The sequence below is a fragment of the Chiloscyllium punctatum genome, chromosome 25 (assembly GCF_047496795.1).
Source record: "Chiloscyllium punctatum isolate Juve2018m chromosome 25, sChiPun1.3, whole genome shotgun sequence".
NCBI lineage: Eukaryota > Metazoa > Chordata > Chondrichthyes > Orectolobiformes > Hemiscylliidae > Chiloscyllium > Chiloscyllium punctatum.
In genome coordinates, this window is record NC_092763.1 from 87618935 (window position 1) to 87640434 (window position 21500).

The 21500-nt window shown below is 43.6% G+C and overlaps 2 protein-coding genes across 5 annotated transcripts in view; one reads left to right on the forward strand and one right to left on the reverse strand.

Annotated features, from left to right (window-relative positions):
• Positions 1–17111, forward strand: part of mospd1 (motile sperm domain containing 1) — a 91779-nt gene extending 74668 nt beyond the window's left edge. For all 4 annotated transcript variants that reach the window (XM_072595658.1, XM_072595657.1, XM_072595660.1 and 1 more), the window contains one exon: positions 14528–17111. In XM_072595658.1, the coding sequence (XP_072451759.1) occupies positions 14528–14559 (32 nt within the window). In that variant the 3' untranslated portion in view covers positions 14560–17111. The remainder of the gene's footprint in view (positions 1–14527) is intronic.
• Positions 17041–21500, reverse strand: part of pabir2 (PABIR family member 2) — a 31011-nt gene continuing 26551 nt past the window's right edge. Inside the window, exon 10 of the mRNA XM_072595656.1 lies at positions 17041–19997. Within this exon, the coding sequence (XP_072451757.1) occupies positions 19817–19997 (181 nt within the window). The 3' untranslated portion in view covers positions 17041–19816. The remainder of the gene's footprint in view (positions 19998–21500) is intronic.

Consider the following 21500-nt stretch of genomic DNA (forward strand, 5'->3'; position numbering starts at 1 on the left):
ATTGGCAGTGAAGACGACAAGATCATTGCCAGTGGTTCTGAAATTTCCTCTCTTGCTTCCCACATAATCCTAGGATATATCCCGTCAGGCCCTGGGGACTTGTCTATCCTCAAGTTTTTCAAAATGCCCAACACATCTTCCTTCCTAACAAGTATCTCCTCTAGCTTACCAGTCCATTTCACACTCTCCTCTTCAACAATACGGTCCCTCTCATTTGTAAATACTGAAGAAAAGTACTCGTTCAAGACCTCTCCTATCTCTTCCAACTCAATACACAATCTCCCACTACTGTCCTTGATCGGACCTACCCTCGTTCTCGTCATTCTCATGTTTCTCACATACGCATAAAAGGCCTTGGGGTTATCCTTGATCCTACCCGCCAAAGATTTTTCATGCCCTCTCTTTGCTCTCCTAATCCCTTTCTTCAGCTCCCTCCTGGCTATCCTGTATCCCTCCAAGGCTCTGTCTGAACCTTTCATTGTGTTTAGTATTATAGGGTTTTTACAGTGATCCGTAATGATTTTCCTCTTGTCTGAAAATAAAAGGTTAATAGGTGGGCATTTTACTTGAGAAGCCTCGATGTCCAGCCAGATTGATTGCGGGTCAGACAAGACCCAATCGGCTATGTAACTTAATAGGGGACTTAACTGATATTTCCTGAAATCTGGGAAATCCAATCCTCCCCTTGCCTGTGGAAGCTGTAGCTTATTCAGCTTAATGAGGGCCGTCTATGATTCCAGATAAAGGAACCCAGCCAGCCATATAATTTACGTAGAGCCATCCTCGGCAGCATCACCGGAAGCATTCTCATAGGGTATAGGAGACGGGGCAGGACATTCATTTTAATTAGTGCTATTCTACCCAGCCAGGAAATTGGAAGGTCTCCCCATCGCTGGAGGTCCTGCCTTATCCACTCCAGTAAATGCACAAAGTTAGCCTTGTATAACTGACCAAATACTGGGGTAATAAAAATGCCTAAATATAAAAAACCCTCCAGGGACCACCGAAAGGGAAAGTGGGACCCGTCCAATAAGTGGGATATACTAGCAAGGCCACCCATTGGCATAGCGTCCAATTTTGAGAAATTAATTTTATAGCCTGAAAATGCACTAAATGTATTATTAACTTGGCTTAAGTGAGGCACGGTCATCAAAGGATTACTGAGAAATAGAAGAACATCATCTGCATAAAGGGTAATTTTATGTTTACCTGTACCAATCCTCGGGGCCATTATATTAGGGTCAGCCCATATAGCTTCTGCTAGTGGCTCAATTATAAGCGTAAATAGCAATGGCAAGAGAGGACATCCCTGACGGCAGCCCCTATCCACACTGAAGCTAATCCATTGGTAATCACAACTGCTTTGGGATCACTATACAGTGTTGAGACCCATTTGGTAAACACCTTTCCAACGCCAAACCTTTCCAATGTGTAAAACAAATATGACCATTCAACCCTGTCGAATGCCTTTTCCACGTCTAATGAGACTATACCTCCTGGTATCTTTCCCTGATGGCAGGCTTGAATCACATTCAAAACCCTTCTGACATTATTGGATGATCTACGGCCCTTAATAAACCCCGTCTGATCCTCCTTTATAATATGTGGCAATACCCTTTCTAGCCTCAATGCTAACGTTTTAGAGAGGATTTTAAAATCTACATTTAGCAAGGATATTGGTCTGTATGACACGTAATCTTCTGGATCCTTTCCTTTTTTAAGGATAAGAGAGATATTTGCCTCTTTCAGCGAAGACGGGAGACAGCCCTGACTGTATGAATAGTTATACATGTCCATAAGTGGATCAGCCAATATTTCTGTAAATTCTTTATAGAATTCAGCTTGAAAGCCATCTGGGCCCAGTGCCTTACTGCACTGAAGTTGCCTGATTGCGTCAAGTATTTCTTGGATTGTTAGGGGAACATTCAAGACTGATACCTGTTCCGGAGTTAGGTCCGGAAAGGTCAAGTTTTTAAAAAATGATTGCATCCTCCTAGCTCTGTCTTCACAATCCTGCAATTTATATAAATCAGAATAAAATTTTCTTAAGATTGCGTTCATCCTTTTATGATCATGAGTCAGAATATCCACACTTTCCTTGATAGAAGTGATTGTTTGAGGGGCCCTCTTTTTCTTTGCAAGAAATGCTAAGTATCTACCCGGTTTGTCGCCAAATTCATATAACCTTTGTTTTGCAAATAATATTTCCCTCTTAGCCGTTCGGGTAAGCGTGGTGTTTAGAGCTGTCCTAAGGGCCATAATCCTTTGCAATTTGATAATAGAAGGTCTATCAGCGTATGCTGTTTCAGCTGCTTTTAAGCGGGCTTCGAGCAGTCGCTGTTGTTCTCCCTTTAATTTTTTCTGGGTTGCTGAGTATGAGATGATTAAACCTCATGCGTAAACTTTGATGGTCTCCCACATCATTGATGGGTTGCTAGCCGTACCTAAATTAATTTCTAAAAAAGTTTTAAATTCTTGAGAGAAGTGCTTTACAAATTTACTGTCTTTCATCAGGAAGGGGTCCATACGCCAATGCCGAGGGGATGTCCCATTGTTCCTCGCCTTGATTTCCATATATACAGCAGTGTGATCAGAAATTATTATACTGCCTATTTTACAGAATGATACGGAATTTAAAAAAATCGAGGGGACAAAAAATATATCGATTCTGGTGTGGCATTTATGTGGATTGGAGTAAAAAGAAAAATCTCTGCCCTGTGGATGAAGACATCTCCATACATCTACTAATCCTAATTCTTTGTTCAGATCCACCAATTGTCTAGATCTGGGAGATACTCCTGCAGTACTCCTGGGAATCCTATCTATTTCCGGATTCATAATACAATTAAAGTCTCCCCCTATAATTGTATGACGGGCACCGAGAGCCATCAATTTTGAGAAGGCTTCCGTTATAAATTTAAAAGGATGTGCCGAGGAATCCCATATTCCTCTCCATTTACAAGGGCTTTTATCAGAATATATCGTCCAGATTCGTCTTTTATCTGATTTAGGATTTTGAAAGGGAAATTCTTCCGAATAAGAATAACAACTGCTCTGCATTTTGAGCTAAAAGAAGAAAAAAAGGCCTGATCAAATCCACCCTGTCGTAATTTCAAGTGTTCTTTATCCGAAGGTGTGTCTCCTGTAGGAGAGCTATATCACCCTTTCTTTCTTGAGGTTTGATAATATTTTCTTCCTTTTGACTGGTGAATTACTCCCCTTGACATTCCAGGTGCACCACTTAACCGACTGATCAACCATGATCATCCGGGCAAATCCGAGACCCCTTGGGAGGGGAAACCCTATCCAGAACATCCCGAGCATAGACCATATAAAATTCACAAAAATAAAGACTCTCTAATACACTCACAACAGTATAATAACAAACTCTTTCTAAACAAAAAAAAACAAAATGTATTTAAATGGATATTTTCCCCCTTGTTCTCAGGGAGTATCACTTCCTTCCCAAAAGTCCATTGTATCCTCTCCCAACCAGTGCTCCACCCTTAACCCAGGTGCTCCTCAATAGGATGAAGAAACTTCAAATATACTACAAAGCTAGAGTTAACAGTGAGCACCCTACCCCCACTCCCCCACCCACACCAACACCTGGATCTATTTGGTAATGTTAATACCATGTATAAACATATATTACTATAAAATTACAACCTCAACAAGTAATAATTAAATATAATAATATAAAATAACAAGGGAAAACAACCCCGCTCCTAGAGACTGAGGTAAAATAGAATAAGGTAACAACCTCCCCCCACCAACATTAACTAGACCCCCCGGCCTATATATATATATAGGCCGGGGGGTCTAGTTAATGTTGGTGGGGGGAGGTGGTTACCTTATTCTATTTTACCTCTGTCTCTAGGAGCGGGGTTGTTTTCCCTTGTTATTTTGTATTATATATATATATATATATATGTAATATATATATATATATATATAGAATAGTAAAAAACAGAGGGGGGAGAAAATCATTAAGTAGAGAACAAATAAATAAATCCCTCTCCCCACCCCCCAAGATAATATTAAACAGTAAGGTTAAAAAAAAGGGATTAATAAAAAAAAGGGGAGAGGGAGATATAAACCGGGATGGAGGGAGAGCAAACCAACATCAATTATCTCTTACAGTTTATCTAAGAGAGTCTAAAAATTCCTTAGCCTTTTCCGGCGATCTGAAGTTATACACGGATCCTTCATGGTTAATGCGTAGCGTCGCTGGGTAGTGCAAGGAGTACTGAATATTTAAGTCCCTTAAACACTTCTTTGCCTCATCAAACGCCTTCCTATTTCAGACCAGAGCTGGGGAAAAGTCCTGGAATAACATGATCTTGGATCTTTTACAGATCATGGCTTGGGGATCTTTTCCGAGATTTCTGGAGGCTTCTAAGAGTATCTGCCTCTCCCTATAGCTCTGCAGCCGGAACAGGACCGGGTGGGGACGCTGGTTCGAGCCGGGCCTGCGTATTGTGACCCGGTAGGCCCATTCCACCCTTACCTGGCCTGATCCAGCCTCCAGGTTTAAAAGCTGTGGCAGCCACTGCTCGAGGAACGCTGTAAGCTGGCCTTCCTCTTCCCGTTCGGGAAGGCCCAGCAAATGAATATTTTTTCGACGACCTCGATTCTCAAGGTTGTCAATGTGATTCTCGAAGGTCTGGGCTCTCTGTTCGAGAGTCCGGACCTGATCCATGGCCGATTGTGCTGTAGTTTCGGAGGTCGCGGCCTTTAGCTCCGCCCCTCCAACTCGGCACTCAATGTCCTTGATGTCTCGGCTGTGCTTTTGTAGCGCGGCCAAGAGTGAGTCCCATCGACTTTGCGATTCTTCAATAAAAGTGTCGATCTTCGTTTTGAGTTTGGAGATGATGTCCACAAGGCTCGCCACCGTAGGTAAGTCCCCCAGGGCGGCTGTGGACACCTCAGCTGCAGCTGGAGAGGGTGGGGGAGGGGTTCCTGCTTGCTGAGAGCTGCGGGCTCCCTTCCCTTTAGTCATTTATATTGGGGATTAAATTGTTTAAATTAATTACTAAACAACTAGTTACATTATGTAAAAAGTATTTTAAATGATTTGGTGAGTGTGGTGGGGGCGGGTGACCCACTTTGCCCAAGTCTTGGGAAGAGTACTGTAGACTCAGACTTGCTGGGTTGCCGCCATCTTGGATCCCCCAGGGGTCTTTTTCAAGTGGAATCTGCAGACATCAGTGTTGTGACCACAGCTATTCACGCTATACATTAATGATCTGGATGAAGGAACTGAGGGCATTCGTGGATGCGTTGGTGATTATTTTCCAGAGTTATTTTCCAGAGTTCGCTAGATTCGGGGTTGGTTCCTGAGGATTGGAGGGTGGCTAATATTAAACCACTTTTCAAGAAAGGTGGGAGAGAGAGAAAGCAGGAAATTATAGACCATTTAGTCTGACCTCAGTGGTGGAAAAGATGCTGGAGTCTATTATAAAGGATGAAATTACGACACATCTGGATAGTAGTAACAGGATAGGACAGAGTCAGCATGGATTTATGAAGGGGAAGTCATGCTTGACTAATCTTCTGGAATCTTTTGAGGATGTAACTCTGAAGATGGACGAGGGAGATCCAGTAGATGTAGTGTACCTGGACTTTCAGAAAGCTTTTGATAAAGTCCCACACAGGAAGTTAGTGAGTAAAAATAGGGCGCATGGTATTGGGGGCAAAGTACTAACTTGGATTGAAAGTTGTTTGGCTGATAGGAAACAAAGAGTAGTGATAAATGGCTCCATTTCAGAATGGCAGGCAGTGACCAGTGGGGTACCGCAGGGATCAGTGCTGGGACCGCAGCTTTTTACAATATATGTTAATGATATAGAAGATAGTATCAGCAATAACATTAGCAAATTTGCTGATGATACAAAGCTGGGTGGCAGGGTGAAATGTGATGAGGATGTTAGGAGATTACAGGGTGACCTGGACAAGTTAGGTGAGTGGTCAGATGCATGGCAGATGCAGTTTAATGTGGATAAATGTATGGTTATCCACTTTGGTGGCAAGAACAGGAAGGCAGATTACTACCTCAATGGAATCAATTTAGGTAAAGGGGCAGTACAGAGAGATCTGGGTGTTCTTGTACACCAGTCAATGAAGGTTAGCATGCAGGTACAGCAGGTAGTGAAGAAGGCTAATAGCATGTTGGCCTTCATAACAAGAGGAATTGAGTATAGAAGCAAAAAGGTGCTTCTGCAGCTGTACAGGGCCCTGGTAAGACCATACCTGGAGTACTGTGTGCAGTTCTGGACTTCAAATTTGAGGAAAGACATTCTGGCTATTGAGGGAGTGCAGCGTAGCTTCACAAGGTCAATTCCTGGAATGGCGGGATTACCTTACACTGAAAGACTGAAGCGACTGGGCTTGTATACCCTTGAGTTTAGAAGACTGAGAGGGGATCTGATTGAGACATATAAGATTATGAAAGGATTGGACACTCTGGCAGCAGGAAACGTGTTTGCGCTGATGGGTAAGTGCCGAACCAGAGGACACAGCTTAAAAATACGGGGTAGACCATTTAGGACAGAGATGAGGAGAAACTTCTTCACCCAGAGAGTGGTGGCTGTGTGGAATGCTCTGTCCCAGAGGGCAGTGGAGGCCCAGTCTCTGGATTCATTTAAGAAAGAATTGGATAGGGCTCTCAAGGATTGTGGAGTCAAGGGTTATGGAGATAAGGCAGGAAGAGGATACTGATTAGGAATGATCAGCCATGATCGTATTGAATGGCGGTGCAGGCCAGAAGGGCTGAATGGCCTACTCCTGCATCTATTGTCTATTGTTGCTACTTTTGCAGATGACACAAAGATAGGTGAAGGGACAGGTAGTGTTGAGGAAGGGGGGAGGCTGCAGAAGGAGTTGTACAGTCTTGGAAAGTGAGCAAAGAAGTGGCAGATAGAATACAACGTGGGAAAGGTATGGTTATGCACTTCGGTGGGAAGAATAGTGGGAAAATGCTTCCAAAATCTGAAGCACAGAGACTTGAGAGTCCTAGTTCAGGATTCTCTTAAGGTTAACATGCAGGTTCAGTGGCCGTTAGGAAAGAACATTTCTAGAGAGCTAGAATACAAGAGCAAGGATGCACTGCCGAGGCAGTATAATGCTGTAGTCAGGCATATTTGGAATATTGAGATCAGTTTTGGGTCTGTATCTAAGGAAGGATGTATTGGCTTTGGAGGGGGTCCAGAGAATGTTTACAAGAAAGATTCCAGGGAGGATGGGCTTGTCATATGAGGAGCAGTTGAGGCCTCTGGGTCCGTACTCGATGGAGTTTATAAAAATGACAGAGGATCTGATTGAAACTTACTGAATACTGAGGGGGCTGGATAGAGTGGGCATGGAGAAGATGTTTACACTCGTAGGAAAGACTGGGACCCGAGGGTGCAGCCTCAAGGTGAAGGGATGATCCTTTAGAACTAAGATGAGGAATTTCTTCAGCCAAAGGGTCGTGAATGTATGGAGTACATTGCCACAGAGAACTGTGTAGGTCAAGTCAATGAGTGTACTGAAGACACAGATACATTCTTGATTAGTAAAGGGATCAGTGGTGATGGGGAGAAAGCAGGGGAATTGGATTGAGGAACATATCAGCCACGATTGAACAGCAGAGCAGGCTCGATGGGGCAAATGGCCTAATTCTGCTCCTATATCTTATAGTCTATTTTAGGCTTTCAGATAGAAGGCAGTATATCAATTTGCACAGTGCTAATCAATAATTCTAGTTTTGGAAATGGGGTTGAAATCAGGACTACAGTGTCTTTTTGAATTCCTTTACTTATTAAACTGCAGCAAATTTTAGAAATTTTACATTAAGGAAATACAAAGCATAAAATGCATGTAAGATTCATCAGTCAAAGATATGGAGTTTGGATTTTGCAGCAGTTTCTAGGACCTGTCAAGTTCTGCCAAATTTGTTGGGAAGTCTCAAACCTTGCTTCGTGAATCAGTTAAATAATTCAGAATGATTATTACCTTAGGCTGTTTCTAACTATTTATTATTGGTCACATTATGTCCATGTGCGTATAAATAACTTTGCAGAGGAGAAGGTAATCAGCAGATGGTGGAATTTGAATTCAATCCAGAAAAGGAAATCTACCATCCTTACCTGGAGTGGCCAACACGTGATTCCAGACCCACAGTAATGTGGGTGACTCTCAGTTGCCCTCTGAAATGTGGAGAAAGTGAGGACTGCAGATGCTGGAGTACCAGAGTTGAAAAATGTGGTGCTGGAAAAACACAGCAGGCCAGGCAGCACCCGAGGAGCAGGAGAATCGACGTTTCGGGCATAAGCCCTTCTTCAGGAGTGAGGCTGGTGTGCCAAGTGGGCTGAGATAAAAGGTAGGGAGGAGGGACTTGGGGGAGGGGCGTTGGGGATGCGACAGGTGGAAGGAGGTGAGGGTGAGGGTGATAGGCCGGAGAGGGGGTGGGGTCGGAGAGGTCGGGAAGAAGATTGCAGGTCAAGAGGGCAGTGCTGTGTCCGAGGGTTGGGACTGAGATAAGGTGGGAGGAGGGGAAATGAGGAAGCTGGAGAAATCTACATTCATCCCGCGTGGTTGGAGGGTTCCTAGGCGGATGATGAGGTGCTCTTCCTCCAGGCGTCATGTGGTTAGGGTCTGGCGATGGAGGAGGCCAAGGACCTGCATGTCCTTGGCGGAGTGGGAGGGGGAGTTAGTGTTCAGCCACGGGGCGGTTGGGTTGGTTGGTGCGGTGTCCCAGAGGTGTTCCCTGAAACCTTCTGCAAGTAGGCGGCCTGTCTCCCCAATGTAGAGGAGACCACATCGGGTGCAGCGGATGCAGTAAATGATGTGTGTGGAGGTGCAGGTGAATTTGTGACAGATATAGAAGGATCCATTGGGGCCTTGGAGGGAGATGAGGGGGAGGTGTGGGCGCAAGTTTTGCATTTCTTGCAGTTGCAGGGGAAGGTGCCGGGAGTGGAGGTTGGGTTGGTGGGGGTTGTGGACCTGACGAGGGAGTCGCGGAGGGAGTGGTCTCTCCTGAATACTGATAGGGGTGGAGAGGGAAATATATCCCTGGTGGTGGGGTCTGTTTGGAGGTGGCGGAAATGACTGAGGATGATACGATGTATATGGAGGTTGGTGGGGTGGAAGGTGAGGGCCAGTGGGGTTCTGTCCTGGTGGCGATTGGAGGGACGGGGCTCAAGGGCGGAGGAGCGGGAAGTGGAGGAGATGCGATGGAGGGCATCGTCAACCACGTCTGGGGGGAAATTGCGGTCTTTGAAGAAGGAGGCCATCTGGGTTGTTCGGTATTTGAACTGGTCCTCCTGGGAGCAGATGAGGCGTAGGAATTGGGAATATGGGATGGTGTTTTTACAAGGGGCAGGGTGGGAGGAGGTGTAGTCTAGGTAGCTGTGGGAGTCAGTCAGTTTGTAGCAAATGTCTGTGTTGATTCGGTCGCCCGAGATAGAAATGGAGAGGTCTAGGAAGGGGAGGGAGGAGTCTGAGACAGTCCAGGTAAATTTGAGGTCGGGGTGGAAGGTGTTAGTAAAGTGGTTGAACTGTTCACCCTCGTGGGAGCACGAGGTAGCGAGATATCGAGCATTTCTTCCCCCGCCTTTGCCTCTGTGTCTACTTCTTCAGCCAGGATTCTCACCCACCCTCTGACGACCCCTTCTCCCGCCTCCAACACACCCCATCCACCTGGACACCCCGTGCTGGCCTCTTACCCGCCCTCGATCTCTTCTTATCCAATTGCCGCCGTGACATTGACCGCCTCAACCTGTCCACCCCTCTCACCCACTCCAACCTCTCACCCTCACAACACGCAGCCCTCCACTCCCTCCATTCCAACCCCACCCTCACTATCAAACTGGCAGATAAGGGAGGCGCACTGGCAGTTTGGCGCACCGATCTTTACACCGCTGAAGCTAGACGGCAACTCGCGGATGCCTCCTCCTACTGCCCCCTTGATCATGACCCCACCTCCCACCACTAAACCATCTCCCAGACCATCCATAACCTCATCACCTCAGGAGATCTCCCATCCACCGCCTCCAACCTCATAGTTTCAAAACCCCCGCACCGCCCGTTTCCACTTCCTGCCCAAAATCCACAAACCTGACTGCCCCAACCGACCCATTGTCTCAGCCTGCTCCTGCCCCACCGAACTCATCTCTGGATACCTCGACACGGTCCTGTCCCCCTGAGTCCAAGAACTCCCCACCTACGTTTGGGACACCACCCACGCCCTCCACCTCCTCCATGATTTTCGCTTCCCCGGCCCCCACCACCTTATCTTCATGATGGACATCCAGTCCCTATACACCTCCATCCCCCATCACGAAGGCCTCCAAGCCCTCCGCTTCTTCCTTTCCCGCCGAACCAACCAGTACACTTCCACTGACAACCTCCTTCGACTAATTGAACTGGTCCTCACTCTTAACAACTTTTCCTTCCAATCCTCCCACTTCCTCCAAACCAAAGGAGTAGCCATGGGCACCCGCATGGGCCCCAGCTATGCCTGCCTCTTCGTAGGATATGTGGAACAGTCCATCTTCCGCAGCTACACTGGCCCCACCCCCCACCTTTTCCTCCGCTACATCGATGATTGTATCAATTTATCCACTTTACCAACATCTTCCACCCCGACCTCAAATTTACCTGGACTGTCTCAGACTCCTCCCTCCCCTTCCTAGACCTCTCCATTTCTATCTTGGGCGACCAACTCAACACAGACATTTACTACAAACCGACCGACTCCCACAGCTACCTAGACTACACCTCCTCCCATCCTGCCCCTTGTAAAAATGTCATCCCATGTTCCCAATTCCTACGCCTCATCTGCTCCCAGGAGGACCAGTTCCATTACCGAACAACCCAGATGGCCTCCTTCTTCAAAGACCGCAATTTCCCCTCCGACGTGGTCAACGATGCTCTCCACCGCATCTCCTCCACTTCCCGCTCATCCGCCCTTGAACCCCGCCCCTCCAATCGCCACCAATACAGAACTCCACTGGTCCTCACCTACCACCCCACCAACCTCCAGATACAGCGTATCATCCTCAGTCATTTCCGCCACCTCCAAACAGACCCCACCACCAGGAATATATTTCCCTCTCCACCCCTATCAGCATTCAGGAGAGACCACTCCCTCCGCGACTCCATCGTCAGGTCCACAACCCCCACCAACCCAACCTCCACTCCCGGCACTTTCTCCTGCAACCGCAAGAAATGCAAAACTTGTGCCCACACCTCCCCCTCACTTCCCTCCAAGGCCCCAATGGATCCTTCTATATCTGTCGCAAATTCACCTGCACCTCCACACACATCATTTACTGTATCCGCTGCACCCGATGTGGTCTCCTAAACATTGGGGAGACAGGCCGCCTACTTGCGGAACGTTTCAGGGAACACCTCTGGGACACCCGGACCAACCAACCCAACCACCCCGTGGCTGAACACTTTAACTCTCCCTCCCATTCCGCCAAGGACATGCAGGTCCTTGTCCTCCTCCATCGCCAGACCCTAACCACATGACGCCTGGAGGAAGAGCGCCTCATCTTCCGCCTAGGAACCCTCCAACCACACGGGATGAATGTAGATTTCTCCAGCTTCCTCATTTCCCCTCCCCCCACCTTATCTCAGTCCCAACCCCCGGACTCAGCACCGCCCTCTTGACCTGCAATCTTCTTCCCGACCTTTCCACCCCCACCCCCTCTCCGGCCTATCACCCTCACCCTTACCTCCTTCCACCTATTCTATTCCCAGTGCCCCTCCCCCAAATTCCCTCCCCCCTACCTTTTATCTCAGCCCACTTGGCACACTTGCCTCATTCCTGAAGAAGGGCTTATGCCCAAAACGTCGATTCTCCTGATCCTTGGATGCTGCCTGACCTGTGTTTTTCCAGCACCACATTTTTCAACTCTGCCCTCTGAAATGGCCTAGCAAGCCATTCACTTACACCAATTGCTACAGTCTCGAAGAAGTAAAACCAGATGAATCACCTGATATTGACCTATGCACCAGAAAAGACAACAGCAGAAACAGCACTGTCAACCCTGCAAAGTCTTCCTCACTAACAGCTGGAGGCAAGTGTCAAAATTGAGAGAGCTGTCTCACAGACTGGGCAAGCAATAGCCTGACATAGTCACATTCATGGAATCGTACATAGAACATTACAGTGCTGTACAGGCCGTTCGGCCCTCGATGTTGCGCCAACCTGTGGAACCAATCGGAAGCCCATCTATCCTCCACTATCCCATTTTCATCCATATGCCTATCCAATGACAATTTAAATGCCCTTAAGGTTGGCTCTTAAAGTCTACTACTGTTGCAGGCAGGGCTTTCCCCACCCCTATTACTCTCTGAGTAAAGAAACTACCTCTGACATCTGTCCAACATCTATCACCCCTCAATTTAAAGCTTTGTCTCATTGTGCTAGCCATCACCATCAGAGGAAAAACGCTCTCACTGTCCAATCAGTCTACCCCTGATTATCTTATACATTTCAATTAAGTCACCTCTCAACCTTCTTCTCTAATGAAGACAGCCTCAAGTCCCTCAGCCTTTCTTCATAATTCCTTCCCTCCAAACCAGGCAACATCCTAGTAAATCACCTCTGAACCCTTTCCAAAGCTTCCACGTCCTTCCTATAATGCAGGGACCAGAACTGTATGTAATACTCCAAGTGCGGCCGCTCCAGAGTTTTGTATAGTTGCAGCATGACCTCATAGCTCTGAAACTCAGTCCCTCTTCCAATAAAAGCTAACATACCGTATGACTTCTTTACAACCCTATCAACCTGGGTTACAACTTTCAGGAATCTACGTCCATGGACACCAAGTTCTCTCTGCTTGTCTACATGCCAAGAATCTTACCATTAGGCCAGTTTTCTTTATTCCTGTTGCTCCTTCCAAAGTGAATGACTTCACACTTTTCCACATAAAACTCCATTTGCCAGCTCTCAGCCCAGCTCTGCAGCTTGTCCATAACCTGCAACATCCTTCAGCACTATCCACAATTCCACCGACCTTACTGTCATCTGCAAATTTACTAACCCATCTTTCTAGACCTTCATCCAGGTCATTTATAAAAATGACAAACAGTAGTGGTACACCACTAGTAACCGAATTCCAGGATGAACATTTCCCATCAATCACCTTCAATCCCATGCCTCCGTTTTTTGTGCAATTGCCAACCAGGGAACCTGATCAAACACCTTACTGAAATCCATATACACCACATCACCAGCTTAAACCTCACCCACCTGTTTGGTCACCTTCTCAAAGAACTCAATAAGGTTTGTGAGGCACGACCTACCCTTCACAAAACCATGTTGACTATCCCTAATCAACTTATTCCTTTCTAGATGATTATAAATCCTATCTCTTATAACCTTTTCCAACACTTTACCCACAACTGAAGTAAAGCTCACTGGTCTATAATTACCAGGGTTGTCTCTAACTCCCCTTCTTGAACAGACAATGTCCCAGACAGCACTAGCACCATCCCTGGATATGTCCTGTCTCACCGGCAGGACAGACCCAGCAGAGGTGGCGGCGCAGTGGTATACAGCTGGAAGGAAGTTAACCTGGGAGTCCTCAACATTGACTCAGGACCCCATGAAGTCTCATGGATTCAGGTTAAACATGGGCAAGGATATCTCTCTCCACAGATGATGCCAGACTTGTTGAGTCTTTCCAGCTCTTTGTATTTTAATTTCAGTTTTCTTGCATCTCATGTATTTGCTTCTGAAATGTCTTAGGAGTTGCTTTAGCTACACTTTAAGTCCCAAAGCTCCCACAAATCATTGAGTCTTTGGGAAAGGCAATGAGAGATTTAGTAATTACTATCTGGAATGTAACTGCATTGCAAATCAAACCCAATTATTAATTTATCGTGCAGCGAGTTTCACCTTGATTTTTGTGATTGGTTTGTTTCGCAAAATATGTCAAGAAAGCCAATTACTCTAAAACATTAAATTCAGGCAAGAGGGGATGTAGCTGAGTTTTGAGAAGATTTGTAGCTCAGGTTGAGGTTCTGGATGTAGAACCTCACCATACTAGGTAACACCATCAGTCAGTCTCCAGGTGAAGCCAAATATGGTGACAAAACGTCTGAAAATGGACCTTTCAGCTCAGCGAGCAAATCTACATCCAGAACTTTAATCTCCCTGTAAGTTCCTACTTTGCGCAATACTTAATTCAAACCATTTTATCAAATGCTTCCTTTCACAAAATGTTAAGCTAAAGCTGGGTCACCCAGTCCAGACAGTGGAAATATTCAGTGATATTATTAGGAGAGGGAGATGATCTACTCTGGAACTCAATCCCTCCACAGCACACAAACAGCTCAGTGACCAGTTGATTCATTTGCTGCTTGAGGAATCTGCTGTGCACAGCTTGACAGCCATATTTTCCTACAGAAGTGACTGTACCCAAGCCGCATTTTATTAAATGTAAAGTCAGTGGGAATGTCCTGAGAATATGAGGCGCTGTATAAATGCACACTCTCTTCCTCAACAAAAACAGAATCTTGTTTATTTCAGGCCTTGTGACCATGGTTATCCTTCGAACATGAAAAGGAGTTGTGAAGGAGATCCAGCATGGACTGATCCATTTGTTAATCCGGGGCACAGGCTGCTTCCCCCATGGAGTCACATTACATTCTTCTGAACATGAAGGCCTCCAGCAGGAGCACTTGTTGCAACCAGCATGGATTTATCTGAACTTTGTGTATTTTAATGTTTATCCAAGACCTTGAGCTGTAAGATTGCAATCACATTGTCGCAAAACACCATATCAATAAGCTTTGTTTTAATTGCTCTGAAAATGTTTAGATAAATGGTTTCATGTGTGTAACTTTTATTAAATAGATGTTTGTTATTTTTTAATCCATGTCCAGCTTTGATGTGCAATCATGTCATTCTGTCCCAGGTGATATCCTGAGGAAAATCCAGTGAGTACTCACAAGTTGTGGAATTTTGCCAGGGATTGGCTGTACCTTGTGAAATGTACTCATGACACTGACTTAAGAACAGGCACTTCAACAGAACAAAAGCGGTTTCTACTCCAGTAACAAAGGGTACACATTTAAAACTTTAACCTGTTTTTTCCTCTCTACAGGTTCTAGTGCATCAAGCTTTATACTTCTAGAACTTTTGTGTTTATTTCAACAAGTGCACTTGTCAAACTTCAGTTAGGATGCTGATCACATTTTTAGTTTAATCCAATGTGTTAGTTTTGGCTCTGTGGATACAACTATCTCGTCAAGGGTCATGGATTCAAGCCACGTTTCAGAGGGTTGAGCACATAATCCAAGGTGACCTTCCCAATGCAGAACTTAGGGAATGTTGCACTGTCAGAGGGCAAGTACTGAGGCAATGTTGCACTGTTAGAGGGGAAGTACTGAGGGAAGCTGCACTGTCAGAGGGGAAGTACTGAGGGAATGCTGCACTGTCAGAGTCAGTATTGAGGGGATGCTGCACTGTCAGAGTCAGTATTGAGGGAGTGGTGCACCGTCAGAGGGTCAGTGCTGAGAGCACTCAGTCCATAGGATGTCTTTCATTCAGAATGTTAAATTGCCTCTGGTGGGGTACAAATTGTGTGACAGTTTTTCAAATAGAGCAGGGGGGTTCATCCCAATGTCCAGGTTATTATTTCTTGAATCAACCGAATCAAAAGTAAATATCTGGTCATTTATTACACATTTTGCAGGATTTTGAGGCAAATAGTCATTGGCTGCCATGATTCCTACATTACACCCGTGATAGCACTTCAACATTACTTCATTAGCCATAAAACGCTTTGTGATGTTTCTTTTTGGAAGCACTCAGTCTACATTGAATAACTAATAGATTAACACAGTAGTCAATGGACCCTCACCACTCAAGTGGAAGAAGTGGATTTTAAAGGGAACGTTAATTTTCCTTCTGGTCTGTTGCAATAGTTCCACAGTATCTAACTGATTAGGTTTAATGTACATTTGGTTTTTGAAAGTCAGTACTATGTATAAAATTAGTACAATATACTGTACCTGCAAACAGATGTAAAGGAATCCATTCTGAAAGGCTTGGTTGCCAACATGTCAGCTTTGGTGATTGTCTTTGAAGGTTCTGAATTATTGCATGAGGTGCTTTCCAAGTTGGTAAAGCTCAGTAATGATCTGGATCAAACCTCAGATTGCTGGAGTGGTCATCCATCTCGCACCTGTTCCGGGATTATACAGAAATATCCATGAACGGCATTCATATTGACTAATGCTACCTGAAGAGGATACGAAGTTGGATCTGGTGTCCTCATTTTTTCCACACTGAATAACTCCAGATTGAACAGCTGGGCTTTGGTCCCACTCAGCCACAGAAATCAGCTGGCATTAACTCCAGAGTCTATAAAGAAAGAGCTGAAATGAAGGGATAATTGGATTCTAGACAAGGAACTGTGATACCTTCCACAGTCAAATAGCATTTCAGTTTCAATGTCTGGACATTCAGTGTTTAGCTATTAGTTTGCAATGCGTGGAGACTGGTTAATGCTTCCAGTCAGTTTATAATGTAATGATCAGTTTTTCAAATAAAACAAAATAAAAAGGGGTAATAAATGAAATTGGCAGTTTATAACTTATTAGGCAGTGGGCTAAGGGCAAGCAATTAACAGCCCATCCTGCAGGAGATCCTATCTAAATTTGTGGCTGTCTTGCTTAGAGATGCTTAATCGCCGAATTGTGTCAAACAGAAATTACCCAGCTGCCAAGGCTGCTCCACACAACAAAAAATAAATGTATTTAAAAATTGTTTTAAACAATTGTCAGGTCTTCTGCAAAGCAACTTATTAAAATTCAGAATTACTGAATGTGAGTTAAATTATGTTTAAACTGTTACGGATACAGGAAGCAGATTGTGACTACTTGGTGTCGGGAATTACCCTACGGAGCAAACTACATGTAGAGGGGGTGTTGTCCCTTTGAGAGCTCATGGGTGAGTGAAATGTGCTGTGTAAACAGTCAATAAGATTTTCTGTTTCAATGTCATTTATGTTTTTAAAAAAAGTACCAATATGACAATTTGTAAATGTTTACATCATGATTTATACAATTTATTTAAACATTTTAATAAAGTTATTTTTGAGAACAGATTTTAACATTTTGTTTTTTCCATTGTGAGAATGGCACTTTACAATTTCTGACTCCTTTAACTGATGTGGATTTGTAAATAGTGCATGACCCCACAGTCTGTCACACAATTCATATGATTCCATTATTGTACATGGTCAGAACCAAATAATTGGTAGGAAAAAATAAAGGACATGCAGCAAATGAGCAATTAAATATATACAGACTCTCAATTCTACCTCATAAACTGGATCAAGCAATAAAGTTCCTAGTGTGGCAGTCACTTGTACAAGGTGTTTGAAAATGATTTGCACTGAATGGGACCAGAATGTGACCAATCACTCATTGGTGTTTTAATTTTTCATTATTTTTGTGACTTGAATTAAGGAATATAAATGTTTTTAAAATGACAATAAATAAACCCTTGTTAATTTAATATGATCATACAACAATAAGGTGGAGACCTCAACAAAATGTGAAGGATGAGATTTTCACAAAGGAAATGTAATCCTTTTAATGTTGAGAACTTTGTTTTCAGTCTAAGTACAAAGGGGGAACTCAATAATTCCTTGAAGCTGTTGGCATTAAATTTAATCATTTACTACAGCAAGCAGGTTTGGCAGCAGTTCCCTCAAGCCCAAAACCACAGCATCAGGTCCAGGGGGCTTGGCTTCCTTTAGTTTCAGTAGTTTACCTAATATTTATTTCTCGTGTGATAATGATTGTTTTAAGTTTATCACTCTTTGTTGCCATTTGATTCTCTCATTTCTAATGTTTTGAAATCCATGCTTTTCCAAGTTGCACTCACTTTCACCAGTATAAACATAAATTCCAAAACCTAATCCAATTAGTTCTAATTTAAAGTAAATAATAATTACTCCCTAATGTACATTCTTTTAGTACCTATTCATTTCCCTATCCAATTGTACCGCCAAAGCGCTACTGGAATAGCTTTCTGGTGAAAGTCAGCAGCCTTTTACCAGACGAGATTGCAAACAGCTTTCAGGAGTTCCAGCAGGGTCTTTGGAGTCTGGCTCTATTGACCTCCCTCGGGAAGGTCAGCAGCAGACTAGGGTGGCTGACAGATTATAACAAAGCATTCAAAGTGGTTCCACTGGAGAGAGAACTTGTCCTCATCAGGATGACAGGTTGAGAGTATATATGCTACCAGCTCTAACACTGAATTTACAGGGTACAAGTTTTTTGCTACTGGTAAGGTATAAGCTTCGTAGGTACTCAAAGTCCCTGAGAACCTCTGTGTTTTTCTTGTTCTGCAGCTCTTATTCACTGCTTTTTACCAATTTATTCTTAATTTCTTCAATAAGTTATGATCACAGTTAAATATCAAGACCCAGAGTTCACTTGTAATAATCCTTGCATTTACACAAACTTTGACCTATATTGTGTATAGCTGTAATCTGCAGGCTTTGTGTCAGTGACATTCCTCTTTAGTGGTTCTGACTGAAGATTGAAATGCCCAAAGCACGAGACAGACTCCACCTTGGAACACAGAAACAATACACAAGTCGATTCAGTGCATCTGCTGCTCAAGATGATCAAGCCTTGTGACAACTTAACACTCTGCAGTTAATATTAATTATCAATCGCTCTCAAAGATTTTCACAAATGCAGATAAAAGTGATGCTGCAAAATTCTTTTATATATACACAATATATATTTTCATTCGAAACAGTATTTCAGAACCAAACACCCATCAGTTCCTCCTCGTTCTGAAGCCTGATTTTCCTTTTTGCATAAAGATGGAAAAAGAAGGATGTTGTTAAGCAGGAGACAGTTCAGTGTCCTGGCAAGTCAGGTGTAAGTCCAACAACAATAACAACACACAAAAAATTAAACAGATGTTTATACAACATTCTATCACAACACATGGCAAGAAAAAGTTAATAACACACAAAAAGGTTTGTGGGAAAACAACAAACAGCTCTATTTAACTAAAATTATTTTCCCAAAAGCCAGTGAAACTCTTTATAGGGATCTATGAACTATACACAAGTCATGTTGTGAGGCTTGGAGAGTTATGAAACACTATATTAAATTAGACCAAAGTCTCCCTTCTGGTATGTTACACTATGCACATGTCTGTTAATAGCTCCACAAGTACCCTAACTATAAAGGTAACTGCGAGACTCTGTAAAAGGTGCTTCTACAATAATCATTCAACAAAGAAATAACTGAAGTAACAGAATCTGTACAAAAGGACTAATGGAAATCAAGAGAGCTTTCAATCCACACTCCCACCTCTCCCATTACAGTAAAACTATCAGCACCCGGGTCAAGGTTGCTTTGCTTACTTAAGCGCAATCTATTTAACAACAGCTTCAAAATAAATTCAAGTCAAGAACCACTTCCTTTTAGTGCTATTCATAAAAAGTAAAGCCCATAAGTATCTGAAAAGGATAAACTTGTGCTGCATTTAGAATCTGCTTGTGAAAGTAGAACTAAAAGTCAAAACCTTATAATTCTGGCAGGAGACATTTCAGAATTTCTCAAGATTCCAAGTTGGTGCAAAAAATAAATGATCAATTTCAAGGAAAAATTAAAAAGGGAGAAAATATTTCTCAGAATTACAACAACCAGTTCATTAACACTGACATTCTTCTACACAATTACATATATTAATGGCACCACATGTTTACACCAGGTTATACTTGATGTAGACTCTGTTCCCAAATTCTCTGTTTCCAAAATTCCTTTAGAATAGACAGAGTCACTTTGGTGAAAGGCCAGGTCCTCCAGTGAATGACGAGCAGAAATCAGACGTCATCACCGGAGACTCTCGCACTGCACTTGATTTTGCTGGTGAATCCTGACTTGAACTACCATTGCTGCTGCTGCCATCCAAACAGTCTGTTGAAAGACTGAGAAACAGATCGCTACTTCGAATCGCACTGAAAGAGAAAGCAAACAAAAACATTAGCAATGATGAAAGCAAAAACCCAGCCACAACTTTAGAAGTGCAATAGCATTTAGCAGCAAGAACTCCAGTTGGTAATTCTCAAGTAGCCCAGGCATGAGATTACCTCTTCAGAACCGACCTGCAAAGTTGCCGAATCACATCCAATTGACTCTCAGCAAGTCTCCAAGAGTAGGGCTCAAAATGCCTTTGTTCATCCCGAGCAGCCTTGAAGTGTTGCTTGTTGGCCACCTTGAAACTGTTGCAGTCCCTTTGCTAAGGTGCTCCCATATATGCAATATTTTACACTGAACAGCAAGGAAACCACAGGCTGCATGTGGAATTCCAAATCACATTTCCCAAGGACAGTGGATGGACTGTACATGTTACAGGGATAAACAGACATATTACAGGAATGAGGTTTTGCAAAGAGGATATCTGTTTGACTAGTCTACTGGACCTATTTGAGGAGCTAACAAATGTTATGGATAAAGGGGAACCAGTGGATGTATTTATTTAAGCTTTCCAAGAGGCATTTGATAACATGTCACATCAAAGATTATTGAGGAAAATAAAAGGCCATGGTGTTGCGTCAGGATATTGGTATGGTAGAAGGTTAGCTGATTAAAGGAAGCAGAGCATATAAATTAATTTTTTTTCAGGTTGACAAGATGTAACAAATAGTATGCCACAGGAATCAGTTTCTGGGACCACAACAATGTAAAATTTGGAGAAATTACTTATCTGAAGATATGTTTACTAAATTTAGAGGAGACAATAAGCCCAATGGTAGTGTCACTGGCCCCTAGTAATTCAGAAATCCAGGCAGTGTTCTGGGGACTTGGACTCAAATCCCACCAAATCTGAAATTAAATGTCTAATGATGAAGATCAAATCAATGTTGATTGTCATTAAACCCCATTGTGTTCACTAATATCCTTCAGGGAAGCAAATGACTGTCCTTATTTGTTTGCAGCCAGAATTACAACTCTCTGAAAGGGCTGAGTCCAATGACAACTAGAGATGGCAATCAATGCTAGCCCAGCCAGTGAAGCCCACAACCTATGAGTGAACAGGACATAAAGACGCTGCAAAAGGATATAAATAGGTTAAGGAAGTGGGCAAATTAGTGGCAAATAGACTACAATATGTCAAAATTGTGAAATTGTCACAAGTTACAAAGAAGAATCACAAACTAACTACTTTAACTTGTAAGGTCAACTTTTTTCTCTCTCGGCAGACGCTGCCAGTGTTTTTCTAGCTTTTTCTGTTTTTGTTTCTGATTTTCAGCATCTGCAGTTCTTTGGTTACGTTTGCAGATGTGAAAAGTTATTGGGGTAATTGGAAATGTAGATAGTTACAACTAGATGAACTATGATTGCATTGATTGGTGGAGCAGGATCAGTGCTGAATGGCCTCCCACTACTCCTTGTTTGCACAATTATAATTTGAAACAACAGATGGAGGCGCACAACACAGGAAAAATTGACGGAGAGCA